This window comes from Hylobates moloch, unplaced genomic scaffold, assembly GCF_009828535.3.
Source record: "Hylobates moloch isolate HMO894 unplaced genomic scaffold, HMol_V3 SCAFFOLD_15, whole genome shotgun sequence".
NCBI classification, from domain to species: Eukaryota; Metazoa; Chordata; class Mammalia; order Primates; family Hylobatidae; genus Hylobates; species Hylobates moloch.
This window is the reverse complement of record NW_026652290.1, coordinates 45,120,773-45,134,011: the sequence shown is the minus strand read 5'-3', so window position 1 is coordinate 45,134,011 and position 13,239 is coordinate 45,120,773. Positions and strand designations below refer to the sequence as shown.

The following is a 13,239-nucleotide window of genomic DNA, read 5'->3' as shown; positions in this document are numbered from 1 at the left end:
ATGGGGGTATGCCTGCCAGGAGTAGCCCAAAGGGCTGTTTCTCAGGCCTAGCTATCTGTGAAACTGCTTTGTGATGTGTGGATTTATGTCACAGAGTTAAAACTTTCTTTTGACTCAGCAAGATGAAAAAACTCTTTTTGGAGAATCTGTGAAGGGACATTTAGGAGCCCACTGAGGCTGCTCAGCTGAACTGGGAGTTATGTTTGCCAGAGATGGCCTGCAGGGCTGTTTTTCAGGCTTGGGATGCAGTCTCATGGCTTCTCAGATGGCTTGGGTGTCTGTTGGCTTGGGGTGGCCCATGGAGCTGTTTCTCAGGGTGGGAGTGCAGACACATGGGTGTTTAGTTGGCCTTGAAGTGTGTCTGCCCTATGGGGCTGTTTCTCAGGTCCAGGACACAGTTGCAAGTCTGCTCAGCTGGCCTGTGGATGTGTCTGCCAGAGGCAGCCTATGCAGCTGCTTGTCAGATCCAGGATGTGCGCACAAGGCTGCTTGGCTGGCCTGGGGACACATGTGCTAGGGGCGACCCACAGGGCTATTTCTTAGGCCTGACACAGGCACAGAGCTGCTCAGCTGGTCTGGAGGCGTGTCTGCTGGTGGTTGCCCACAGGGCTGTTTTTCAGGCCCTGATTTCAGGTGCAGGGCCATTGGGCAGGCCAAGCAAATATCTTGGGGGTGCACTATGGGGCTCTTTCTTAGGTGCTGACTGCAAGTATGTAGTTGCTTTGCTGGCCCTTGGGTGTATTAGCTGCTTAGAGGCCAGGGAGTCTCTCCTGCTTGGGGGAGGGTGCGCAGTGGTTTGCTTAGCTCATCAAGGCAGAGTTCTGTGACTGAACCATGTCTATCTGTGCATTTGCTTTTACCTGCCATTATGGGTTGGTGATAATACTATTTGGTGATATAAAAGAGCTTGTCTATTAAAAGTACATATATTAAACAAATAGAATATATTTTATTCACAAGAAGATTTTTAAATAGTAAAAATAAAAATGAAGTGCTAATCAAAACAACTAACTATAAGTTCTTTGCTGTTTCCAAAGATTCTCTGAACCAGAGACTACAACATGCGAGTATTTTTCAAGCTTTAAAAGTTAATATTACATGTTAGACTCCTAATAGATACTTACTTCCCATTTTCAAACTGCATTCATTATCATTTGTTTTCCTGATGACTAGAACATGTAACTTTCCCATACAGATGTAACACAGGCAAAAGACAAGACAAATGCATGTAAAATACATATAATAGTTTAATGGGAAAGTATAGTCCAAAAATTTTAAACTTACTGTTCATGGAAATCCAGCATTGGTGGCTCAAATCGTATGGGCCTGCAATTCCCCCGGTAGAGAGATATACTGTAAATAAGAAAACAACATAAGAAGCAATTCTTCAAAATATATGTTTCCCCAAACTCTATTCAGACAGCTGACTTTTGTCATAACAATGCCATTTTAAGAAAAATTGGGTCTAACTATCTATCAGAAATGTGTGTTACTTTTTAAATTAGCGGAAACCAATAAAGATTGAGTTTTAGAAAATGAAAAAGTGGGAGTACTTTTCTTCTTCAAAGGTATATGAAAATAGAAAATGCTCAGGCAGACTGAATGTTGAAATTTATTTGGTTGGTATAATTGGTAACGATATACTTAATAGGTGGCTTGGATTTTTTGATACACGTATGATGAATAAAGAGTTAATACAACTACATACATTTAGCAGACAATATATGAAGACAAGAATCATGATCATATTGTAACTAGAGTGGCAAAGGACTAAACAAAAATGAATTTGGGATAGAAATTTCCAAGAATTGAAATATCTATTTCATCTGAGAGTTTGGAATACACTAGAACTGATCTCTGATGTCCTGGCCTCAATATTTCAGTAGCATCTTCTAACTAACCCACCTAATACCAGAACTCCTCAATAAAACAGATTTCTGAATAGCAAACCTCAGACATCATCAGGGCCTAACACTGATATAAAACATAAATGACCTTTGGTGGGGTAGGGGGGTAGTGGTGGTGGTTCACATGCCTAAAGTGTTTATATACTGAGAAAGTCAGAAATTCAGTCAGCCACTAAGTTTCAAAATAGTAGATTTTGATGTTTTTGTTCTAGGAAATGATGTCAGAGCAAAACCCATTTTGTGAGACTACTTTATTTCCATCATCACTGAAATTCATAGTAACATAAGCTTTGAAATGATACAGTAATTTCATTCAGGATTCAGGAGTCAGAGGAAATATCTAGGATTTAGGAGATATACGAAACAATTAGAAACAGACAAGGACATTCATAATATGGAGGAAATTTGGCTTTAATTCAATTCTATAAAGATTAAATAATCTGAGTAGTGGAATAATTTAGCTGAAGGTAATAAAATCCAAACATGTTTTTAGCCCTACCAATTTAGAACATTCTTTTGTGTAGCTTGAGAACCCCTCTGCATATGTTGAACAGAAAAGAGGACAAACAAAAAAAGAAAGCAAGCACCAAATGTAAGATTATATTTTACTAAAGCACGAAACTAAAGACACCGGGATATGAAGGCATAATTCCTTGCAACACAGTGCCGGCATCTATTCCTTCTTGTTTTCTGCCCTGTCTGTTTCTTAGACGTGATATAACAACAACACTCTTTGGCTCCTTTAAAACAAGAGATGCTCCTCAGCTCATCAGTTTCATTAGTATGAAACTCAAATTTACATAAATCTTAAATCAAGGAAAAATAAAGTATAAGGCATAACTGTATAAGTCATTAATTCCTATATAATATTATATTCCTATATATAATATATATCCCTATAATGTAATATATATTCCTGTATATAACATATAATTCCTATATTAATTCCATGGACTGTTTAGATGTTGGAGAAAAAGATTAAGATACAGTGTTTTTCTCTCACAGAGCCAAGAGGCTGTTCTGCAAATTACAAATGGAAATGTCTAAAGTGGCCAGGTGGGGTAAAAAAGTATATACCCCATCCACTCAATACAAATTTATGAATGTGTACTATGTGCCAGGTACTGTCTATTGGCTGGGGCTACAGTGGGGAATAAAGAAAAGCGCCTGCTCTCATGGCACTAACATCCTAGTCGGGGGAACAAAAGTTGAATGTATTAGGTGAAAATGTGTGTATAAAGAAAAATCAAACACAGCGGGGCTGTGGTTAGAACTGAAAATGCCTCTCTGAGGAGGGACACTGGTGCCAAGACCTGAACGACAGAGATCTAGGGGAAGAAAGGAGGAATGTATTTGGCAAGTTGAACAAGGAGGCTGAAGTGACCACTGTGCAGTGAGGGAGGAGTAGGAGATAGGAGCTGAGCTCAGAGGTACAAGAGCCAGGTCTCCTTGTAGGAGTATAGATTATTCAAAGTGTAACAAACTACAGTGTTTTTGAGCAAGGAGTAGCATGATCTGACACATATCAAAAGGTTAATTCTGGCTGCTTTGTGAAGAACCAAGGAAGTTCCTGTAGGAGCCCAACAGTAGGAAGCAGGGAAGTCCTGCGGTGCTCCAGGCAACTGGTGACGGCAGCTACAATCTAGGGTGGCTGCAAGGGAGAGTAGCGAGCAGTGGCTGGTTTCTGAATATATTTGGAAGCTTGAGAAAACAGGCTGTGCTGATGGATTGATTTTGAGGGATCAAAGGTAACTCAGGCTAAGATTTTCACTGGATACACAGTCATGACATGGGAGGAGTGGGTTGGAAGTGGGAAGAGGTAGATTTTCAAAAGCATTGTTTTAGACATTTAAATCCAGATGTCTTATCTAGATGGAGATGTCATAAAGTAACTATACATGGATATTGTTCATATTAAAAAGTTACTGATTTTCACATACTGATCTTATACCTAGTCACCTTGGTGAGTTTAATTCCAACAGTTTGTCTAGATTCTCTCATGATTTTCCACTGTTGCTATATGTGCTGCCAAAATGAGCACTATCTTGGATGATCACTGTAGACAAATCATCTGCAAGTAACAATTTGATTCTTCTGTTCAAATCCCTGGATAAGTTTTATTTTTTATGTCTTGTGCTAAGATCTCCTGTAAAATGCTTCAAAGATGTGACGTCCAGCAACTGTTACTGTGATATTTACAAACTGCTCACAGAATGATATAGAGGAAACAGTACATCAAATATGATTCCCTCATAAATGAAAGCATATTTTCAAAACAATACCAGATCTATATCTAAGGAACAGTTTAATATCCGAGTGAGTACAATACAAGCTGACACAGGTACAATCCTATGTTAACCAAACCAAAAGTGCAGTAACACAACTGTCATGTCTCCACAGCTGATTCAAATGGTTGCTATCCACATTTATTTAGAAAGTGCATGGCACTGTTTAGTGCTTTATTAACAGAAAGCAAATGTCTGCAAATATATAATGTTGAAAAACAAACTGGGGAAGATGCAATATAAAGAATGGTAGCCTTTGCTAATGTCATTGCAGTTTTTTCCCTGATTTTAAAAAGTATTATTATTACTATTTTTGAGAGACAGAGGTCTCGTTATGTTGCCCAAGCTGGTCTCAAACTCCTGTGTTAGAACTTCCTGAGTAGCTGGGACTACAGATGCAGCATGCCAGTGTGCTGGGCTCACCCTTTGACAATTTCAAAGCAACAAAATCTGAGAGATTATGATAGTATATTGCATTATTTTATGCTTTCTGCAATGATTATACACGTTCTGAAGTGTCAATACAATTGGTTTTATAAATTTTCACTAAAATCTTATTTATATGGAGATGAATGAAGACTATTTTCTGATTTCAAGCTAGGAAAAAACTGAAGAGATACAAGAAATCTTGTGGGAAATGGTCATACTGCTTGTTGAACTGTCAGGTCAAAGTTGAGCAGGAAACTCCCAAATCAAACATATGGGATTCTTGGGTCTCTGGGAGTTTAAAATGTTTTCCTAGGATCAACTACTACCTAAACAAAAGATACTCTTTGGCCCAGCATTTTTAAAACAATTGTTTGTGATGTACCTGCATCATAAACACGTACAATGCTTGTGGAAACGCAGATTTTAATTCCTTGTAAGCAGAATGGACCCCAGAAACCTGCATTTTTAAGCACCCTCACATTTAGGAGCCACTGTTTTGCATCTTGATCCACAAACATTACAGCCACAAGTAAGAGGTGGGGAAGGAAGTGCCTTAACTAGTAAAACTACCAAAGTCACCAGCAGTTTAAACTGATTTCAAATATGATTTTTATTAAAAAGCCAGCTAAACAGTGATTTAAAAGAAATGAATAGGACATCTCCTATATGATATATATTCTCCCATAAACACATTTTTAGTTTTAATTTGTACTTCCCTAATGATGAATAATGTTGACCATCTTTCCATTTACTTGGTGTACAATTAGGTATCTTCTTTTGTAAATGTCTGTGGAAAGTTTTTTAACTGAGATGTCTGTCTTATTATTCAGTTGTAAGAGTTCTCTGTTATCTGCTGCAAATATTTTTACCCTGGTCCTGGTTTACCTTTTCCTTTTATTAATGGTGTCTTTTGAAGAGCCTAAGTTTTTAATTCTGATGAGGTCGAAATGATGATCACTTTTTCTTTTTTTGAGATAGAGTCTCACTCTGTCGCCCATGCTGGAGTGCAGTTAATGGTCCAATCATGGGTCACTGCAGCCTTGACCTCCTGGGCTCAAGCCACCCTCTCGCCTCATCCACTCAAGCAGCTGGGACTACAGACACACACCACCACAACTAGCTAATTTATTATTATTTTTTGTAGATACAGGGTCTCACTATGTTCCCCAGGCTAGTTTCAAACTCCTAGTCTCAAGTGATCCTCTCACTGTAGCCTCCCAAAGTGTTAGAATTATAGGCGTGAGCCACTGTGCCCGGCTTCATTTTTTCTTTTATGTTATGTGTTTTGGTATTTTAAAACTTTGTCCAGTTTGCAAATATTTCTATGAAAAGCTTGGTTTTATCCTAAAAGTTTCACACCTTTAACTTTTAGATATGAGCCTATTATTGCCCGTTTTAAGTTAATTGTGGCGATGGTGTGAGTTAAAGATTAAAGTTCACTTTTTCTTTCTCTGTAAATATCCAGTAGGCCTAGTATCATTTGTTGAAAAACACTTTTTTAAATATACTTTAAGTTCTGGGGTACATGTGCAGAACGTGCAGTTTTGTTACACAGGTATACATGTGCCATGGTGGTTTGCTGCACCCATCAACCCATCACCTATATTATGTACTTCTCCTAATGCTATCCCTCCCCTAGCCGCCAAACCCCCGACAGGCCCCAGCGTGTGATGTTCCCCTCCCTGTGTCCATGTGTTCTCATTGTTCAACTCCCACTTATGAGTGAGAACATGAGGTGTTTGGTTTTCTGTTCTTGTGTTAGTTTGCTGAGAATGATGGTTTCCAGCTTCATCCATGTCCCTGCAAAGGGCATGAACTCATCCTTTTTTATGGCTGCATAGTATTCCATGGTGTATATGTGCCACATTTTCTTTATCCACTCTATCATTGATGGACATTTGGGTTGGTTCCAAGTCTTTGCTATAGCGAATAGTGCTGCAATAAACACATGCATGCATGTGTCTTTATAGTACAATGATTTATAGTCCTTTGGGTATATACCCAGTAACGGGATTGCTGGGTCAAATGGTATTTCTAGTTCTAGGTCCCTGAGGAATCACCACACTGTCTTCCACAATGGTTGAACTAACTTACACTCCCACCAACAGCATAAAAGCGTTCCTATTTCTCCACATCCTGTCCAGCATCTGTCGTTTCCTGACTTTTTAATGATTGCCATTCTAACTGGCGTGAGATGTATCTCATTGTAGTTTTGATTTGCATTTCCCTAATAACCAGTGATGATGAGCTTTTCTTCATATGTTTGTTGGTTGCATAAATGTCTTCTTTTGAGAAGTGTCTATTCATATCCTTCACCCACTTTTTGATGGGGTTTTTTTTTTCTTGTAAATTTAAGTTCTTTGTAGATTCTGGATATTAGCCCTTTGTCAGATAGATTGCATAAATTTTCTCCCATTCTGTAGGCTGCCTGTTCACTCTGATGATAGTTCCTTTTGCTGTGCAGAAGCTCTTTAGTTTAATTAGATCCCATGTGTCAATTTTGGCTTTTGTTGCCATTGCTTTTGGTGTTTCAGACATGAAGTCTTTGCCCATGCCTATGTCCTGAATGGTATTGCCTAGGTTTTCTTCTAGGATTTTTATGGTTTCAGGTCTTACGTTTAAGTCTTTAATCCATCTCGAGTTAATTTTTGAATAAGGTATAACGAAAGGGTCCAGTTTCAGTTTTCTACATATGGCTGGCCAGTTTTCCCAACATCATTTATTAAATAGGGAATCCTTTTCTCCATTGCTTGTTTTTGTCAGGTTTATCAAAAGATCAGATGGTTGTAGATGTGTGGTGTTATTTCTGAGGCCTCACTTCTGTTCCATTGGTTTATGTATCTGTTTTGGTATCAGCACCATGCTGTTTTGGTTACTGAAGTCTTGTAGCATAATTTGAAGTCAGGTAGCGTGATGCCTCCAGCCTTGTTCTTTTTGTTTAGAGTTGTCTTGGCTATGTGGGTTCTTTTTTGGTTCCATATGAAGTTTAAAGCAGTTTTTTTCAATTCTGTGAAGAAAGTCAATAGTGGCTTGATGGGGACAGCATTGAATCTATAAATTACTTTGGGCAGCATGGCCATTTTCACGATATTGATTATTCCTATCCATGAGCATGGAATGTTTTTCCATTTGTTTGTGTCCTCTCTTATTTCCTTGAGCAGTGGTTTGTAGTTCTCCTTGAAGAGGTCCTTCATATCCCTTGTAAGTTGGATTCTTAGGGATTTTGTTCTCTTTGTAGCAATTGTGAATGGGAGTTACTCATGATTTGGCTCTCTGTCTGTTATTAGCATATAGGAACGCTTGTGATTTTTGCACATTGAAGTATCCTGAGACTTTGCTGAAGTTGCTTATCAGCTTAAGGAGATTTTGGGCTGAGATGATGGGGTTTTCTAAATATACCATCATGTCATCTGCAAACAGAGACAACTTGACTTCCTCCTTTCCTATCTGAATACTCTTTATTTCTTTCTCTTGCCTGATTGCCCTGGCCAGAACTTCCAATACTATGTTGAATAGGGGTGGTGAGACAAGGCATCCTTGTCTTGTGTCAGTTTTCAAAGGGAATGCTTCCAGTTTTTGCCCATTCAGCATGATATTGGCTGTGGGTTTGTCAAATAGCTCTTACTAGTTTGAGATATGTTCCATCAATACCTAGTTTACTGACAGTTTTTAGCATGAAGGGGTGTTGAATTTTGTCGAAGGCCTTTTCTGCATCTATTGATACAGTCATGTGGTTTTTGTCATTGGTTCTGTTTATGTGATGGATTACGTTTATTGATTTGCATATGTTGAACCAGCCTTGCATCCTAAGGATGAAGCCGACTTGATCGTGGTAGATAAGCCTTTTGGTGTGGTGCTGGATTTGGTTTGTCAGTATTTTATTGAGGCTTCTTGCATCGATGTTGATCAGGGATATTTGCCTGAAATTTTCTTTTTTTGTTGTGTCTCTGCCAGGTTTTGGATCAGGATGATGCTGGCCTCATAAAATGAGTTAAGGAGGATTCTCTCTTTTTCTATTGATTGGAATAGTTTCAGAAGGAATGGTACCAGCTCCTCTTTGTACCTCTGGTTGAATTTGGCTGTGAATCTGTCTGGTCCTGGACTTTTTTTGGTTGGTAGGCTATTAATTACTGCCTCAATTTCAGAACTTGTTATTGGTCTATTCAGGGATTCGACTCCTTCCTGATTTAGACTTGGGAGGGTGTATGTGTCCAGGAATTTATCCATTTCTTCTAGATTTTCTAAGTTTATTTGCGTAGAGGTGTTTATAGTATTCTCTGATGGTAGTTTGTATTTCTGTCGGATAAGTGGTGATATCCCCTTTATCATTTTTTTATTGCATCGATTTGATTCTTCTCGCTTTTCTTCTTTATTAGTCTGGCTAGTGATCTATTTTGTCGATCTTTTCAAAAACACAGCTCCTGGATTCACTGATTTTTTGAAGGGCGTTTTGTGTCTCTATCTCCTTCAGTTCTGCTCTGATCTTGGTTATTTCTTATCTTCTGCTAGATTTTGAATTTGTTTGCTTTTGCTTCTCTAGTTCTTTTAATTTTGATGTTATGGTGTCGCTTTTAGATCTTTCCTGCTTTCTCTTGTGAGCATTTAGTGCTATAAATTTCCCTCTGCACATTGCTTTAAATGTGTCCCGGAGATTCTGGTACGTTCTGTCTTTGTTCTCATTGGTTTCAAAGAACATCTTTATTTCTGCCTTCATTTCATTATTTACCCAGTAGTCGTTCAGGAGTTGGTTGTTCAGTTTCCATGTAGTTGTGTGGTTTTGAGTGAGTTTCTTAATCCTGAGTTCTAATTTGATTGCACTGTGGTCTGAGAAACTGTTTGTTATGATTTCCGTTCTTTTTCAATTGCTGAGGAGTGTTTTACTTCCAATTATGTGGTCAATTTTAGAATAAGTGTGATGTGGTGCTGAGAAGAATGTATATTCTGTTGATTTGGGGTGGAGAGTTCTGCAGATGTCTATTAGGTTCGCTTGGTCCAGAGCTGAGTTCAAGTCCTGAATATCCTTGTTAATTTTCTGTCTCGTTGATCTGTCTAATATTGGCAGTGGGTGTTAAAGTCTCCCACTATTATTATGTGGGAGTCTAAGTCTCTTTGTAGGTCTCTAAGAACTTGCTTTATGAATCTGGATGCTCCTGTATTGGGTGCATATATATTTAGGATAGTTAGCTCTTCTTGTTGCACTGATCCCTTTACCATTATGTAATGCCCTTCTTTGTCTCTTTTGATCTTTGTTGGTTTCAAGTCTGTTTCATCAGAGACTAGGATTGTAACCCCTGCTGAAAAAGAGCATTCTTGTGCCATTGAATTACCTTGGCACATTTGGACAAGAAGTTTTAAACTTTATCTTCAAAACATGTAGTTTAAATCTTCTGATTTGTTTATTCTTTTTAAAACTTGTTTGGTCTATTCTAGATGCTTAACATTTTCCATCTAATCTTGAAACGCAGCTTACTGATCTCTAAAAAAAAAAAAATTGTCTGTTGAAATTTCTATTGGAATTGCTTAAACTAAAACTGATCTGGGGAGAATTATTATCTTCACAGTCTTCCAATCCATGAACGCGGAATCTTTCTCAATCTATCTAGGAGTTCTTTAATTACTCTATTATATTACAGTTTTCAGTGTACAGGTCTCAACATTTTTTTGTTAAATCTATCCCAAAGTATGCAATGATTTATGCCATTGTAAATGACATTTTTCTACAACATTTTATTTTTGTACTTGTTATGAAGAAATCAAGTTACTTCTGATTATTGACTGTATTACTTTTTGGTATATTCCTTAGGACTTTCTATGCACACAATCACATGCTTTGTAGACAAAATCCTTTTTGTTTTTCCTTTCCAATCTGATGGCTCTTATTTCTGTTTCTTGTCTTAATGTAATGACTACCACATCCAGTACAATGTTTAATGTAAGTGATGAAAGTGGACATCCTTGCCGCTTTCCCAATCTTAGAAAGAAAGCATTCAATCTTTTACCATTAATATCATGTTAACTGTTACTTTTCCATAAATACTCTTTATCAGGTTAAAGACATTCTTTTCTATTCTTGATGTGCTGAACAGATGCTGAATGTTGTCACAGGCTTTTTCTACATCTATTCAAATAATTACAAAGGTTTTGAAAATTTTGTTAACAAGAAAAATTATATTGTTTTCAAATATTAATCTTGCATTCCTAGGATAAACTCCTTTTGGTCATGATGCATTACCTTGTTATCACGTTTCTGGATTTGATTTGCTAATATTCTGTTAGAGATTTCTGAATATATGTTTGAAGAGATGTAGCTTCTAGCTTTCTTTAATGCCTGCAATAATCACCTCATAAAACGTGTAAGGAAGGACATTCTATTCCTCTCTTTTCTAAAAGCATTTATGTAAGACTAGTAATTTTTCACTAGGTGTCTGATCGAATTTACCAGTTTAGTCATATGAGCCTGCAGTTTTCTTTGTGGAAAGGTTTAAAACTGTAAATTCCATGTCTTCAACAGACATTTAAAAACTCATTTTCTAATTCTCTCTTGGTTAGTTTTAATAATTTGTATCTTTCAAGTATTTGACCATTTCATCTGAATTGCTGAATTTGAGAATGAAGGGATTCATACTTTCTTATTCTTTGAATGTTTATAAGATCTGTAGTGATATCCCCTATTTCATTCCTGATTTTTTTGTCTGCCTTATTTTCTTAATCAATCTAGCTACATTCAAAGAATCAGTTTTTGTTTACATTGATGTTTTTTCCACTTTCTATTTAATTAATTTCTAGTACATCCTTTATTTTCTTCTACTTAAAGTTGATGCTCTATGTCTTAAACTGGAAATGTAAATTGTTCATTTAAAAATTTTTCTTCTATTTGATATAAACTTTTAAAGCTATAAATGTCTATTTAAATACTGCTTTGGCTAAATTCCAGAAAACTTGGTATGTTGTTCTGTGAACTGAATTCTCCCCACCCCACCTGCTACCTCCCAAATTCATATATTGAAACCCTAATCCCCACTATGACTATTATGTGGAGACAGGGTCTATAAGCAGGCAATTAAGGTTAAATGAGGTTATAATGGTGGGGGCCCTAATATAATGGGATTAGTATCCTTACAAAAAGAGACACCAGACAGCCCCCATGCACGCATGTGCACAAAGAGGGCATGTGAGTTACACAGTGGAATGGCTGCCACCTACAAGCTAGGAAAACAGGTCTCAGTGTAAACTGACTATGCTGACACCTGATTTCAGACTTGCAGATTCCAAACTGTGAGAAAATAAATGTCTATTGTTTAAGCCGCCCAGTTTATGGTATTTTGTTATGGCAGTCTAGCCCAAGCAGACTAAGATATGTTATACTTTTGTTTTCAAAGCATTTTCTAATATCCTTTATGATTTCTTTCCTGACCCATGAGTATTGAAAAGCTTCTGGTTTAATTTCTAATTATAAAATATCTGGATTTTCATTGTTACTAATTTCTAATTTAATTTTGCTATAATCGGAGAGTATAATCTATATAATCTGCTCTTGGTGGATGTAGTATTTAATAAATACCTATTAGGTCAAGTTACTTAATAGTGTTCTTCAAATCCACACCCTTACTGATTTTCCATCTATTTTATCAGTTATTAACAGATGAATGTTGAAATCTTCTCTTAGTTTTATTCATTTTTTTCTTCATGTACTTTAAAGCTCCAATATTAGAATCTGGGATTGTTGTATCTACCTGGGGGACTGTCTCTTTCATAATTGTGAAATGTCCTTCTTTATCTCTGATAATATTCCCTGTCCTAAAGTCTACTTTGTCTGAGAGTAACATAACCACCCCAGCATTTTAAAGATTAGTGTTTACTTGTTTTCCTAGGTCTTTTTACATTTAACCTACTTGCATACTTATGAAGAAGTGCATTTCTTCAAAATCAAGACTACTGATGAATAGGAGAAGATACTTGCAAAATAGGACTAATATCTCCAATATATAAAGAACTCTTAACTGAATCAGAAAAAATTAAAAGCACTATAGAAAAATGGGTAGAACAGACATGAACAGACAACATCAAAAGACAAATATAAGCATGGCTCTTAAATACCACGAGATGGTTAACCTTACTCATAATTAAAGACAAACTAAAACTACACTGTGATAAAATTTCTGACCTATCAGATCAGCAAAAATTAAAAATATAACACATTCTGTTGGAAGGGATGTGGGAAACAGGCACTCTTTTTCACCAATGAGGGAATGCAAGGTGGCACAGACCTTGAAGGAGAATCTGGCAATGCTTAATGAAACGATGTCAGTATTTACTTTTGACTCACCAACCCCACTTCCAGGAGTTTATCCTAAACATACACTTTATATCTATCCCTTTCCCTATTTGACAAGTGAAAACTGTATATATTTATGACGTACAACATATTTTAAAATATGTACACATTGTAGAATGGCTACATTGAACTAATACATGCATTACCTCACATAGTTATCATTTTTTATAGTAAGAACACAAAATCTATTCTCTCAGCAATTTTCAAGTATACATTACAGATGCTTCTTGACTTATGATGAGGTGACATCCCAATAAATCCATCATAAGTTGAAAATCACAAG

General features: G+C 36.9%; 1 protein-coding gene across 3 annotated transcripts in view; it reads right to left on the bottom strand.

Annotated features, from left to right (window-relative positions):
* Positions 1-13,239, bottom strand: part of TMEM131 (transmembrane protein 131) — a 251,291-nt gene that overhangs the window by 133,072 nt on the left and 104,980 nt on the right. For all 3 annotated transcript variants that reach the window (XM_032178667.2, XM_032178666.2, XM_032178668.2), the window contains one exon: positions 1,285-1,353. In XM_032178667.2, coding sequence (XP_032034558.1) covers positions 1,285-1,353 — 69 coding nt within the window. The remainder of the gene's footprint in view (positions 1-1,284; positions 1,354-13,239) is intronic.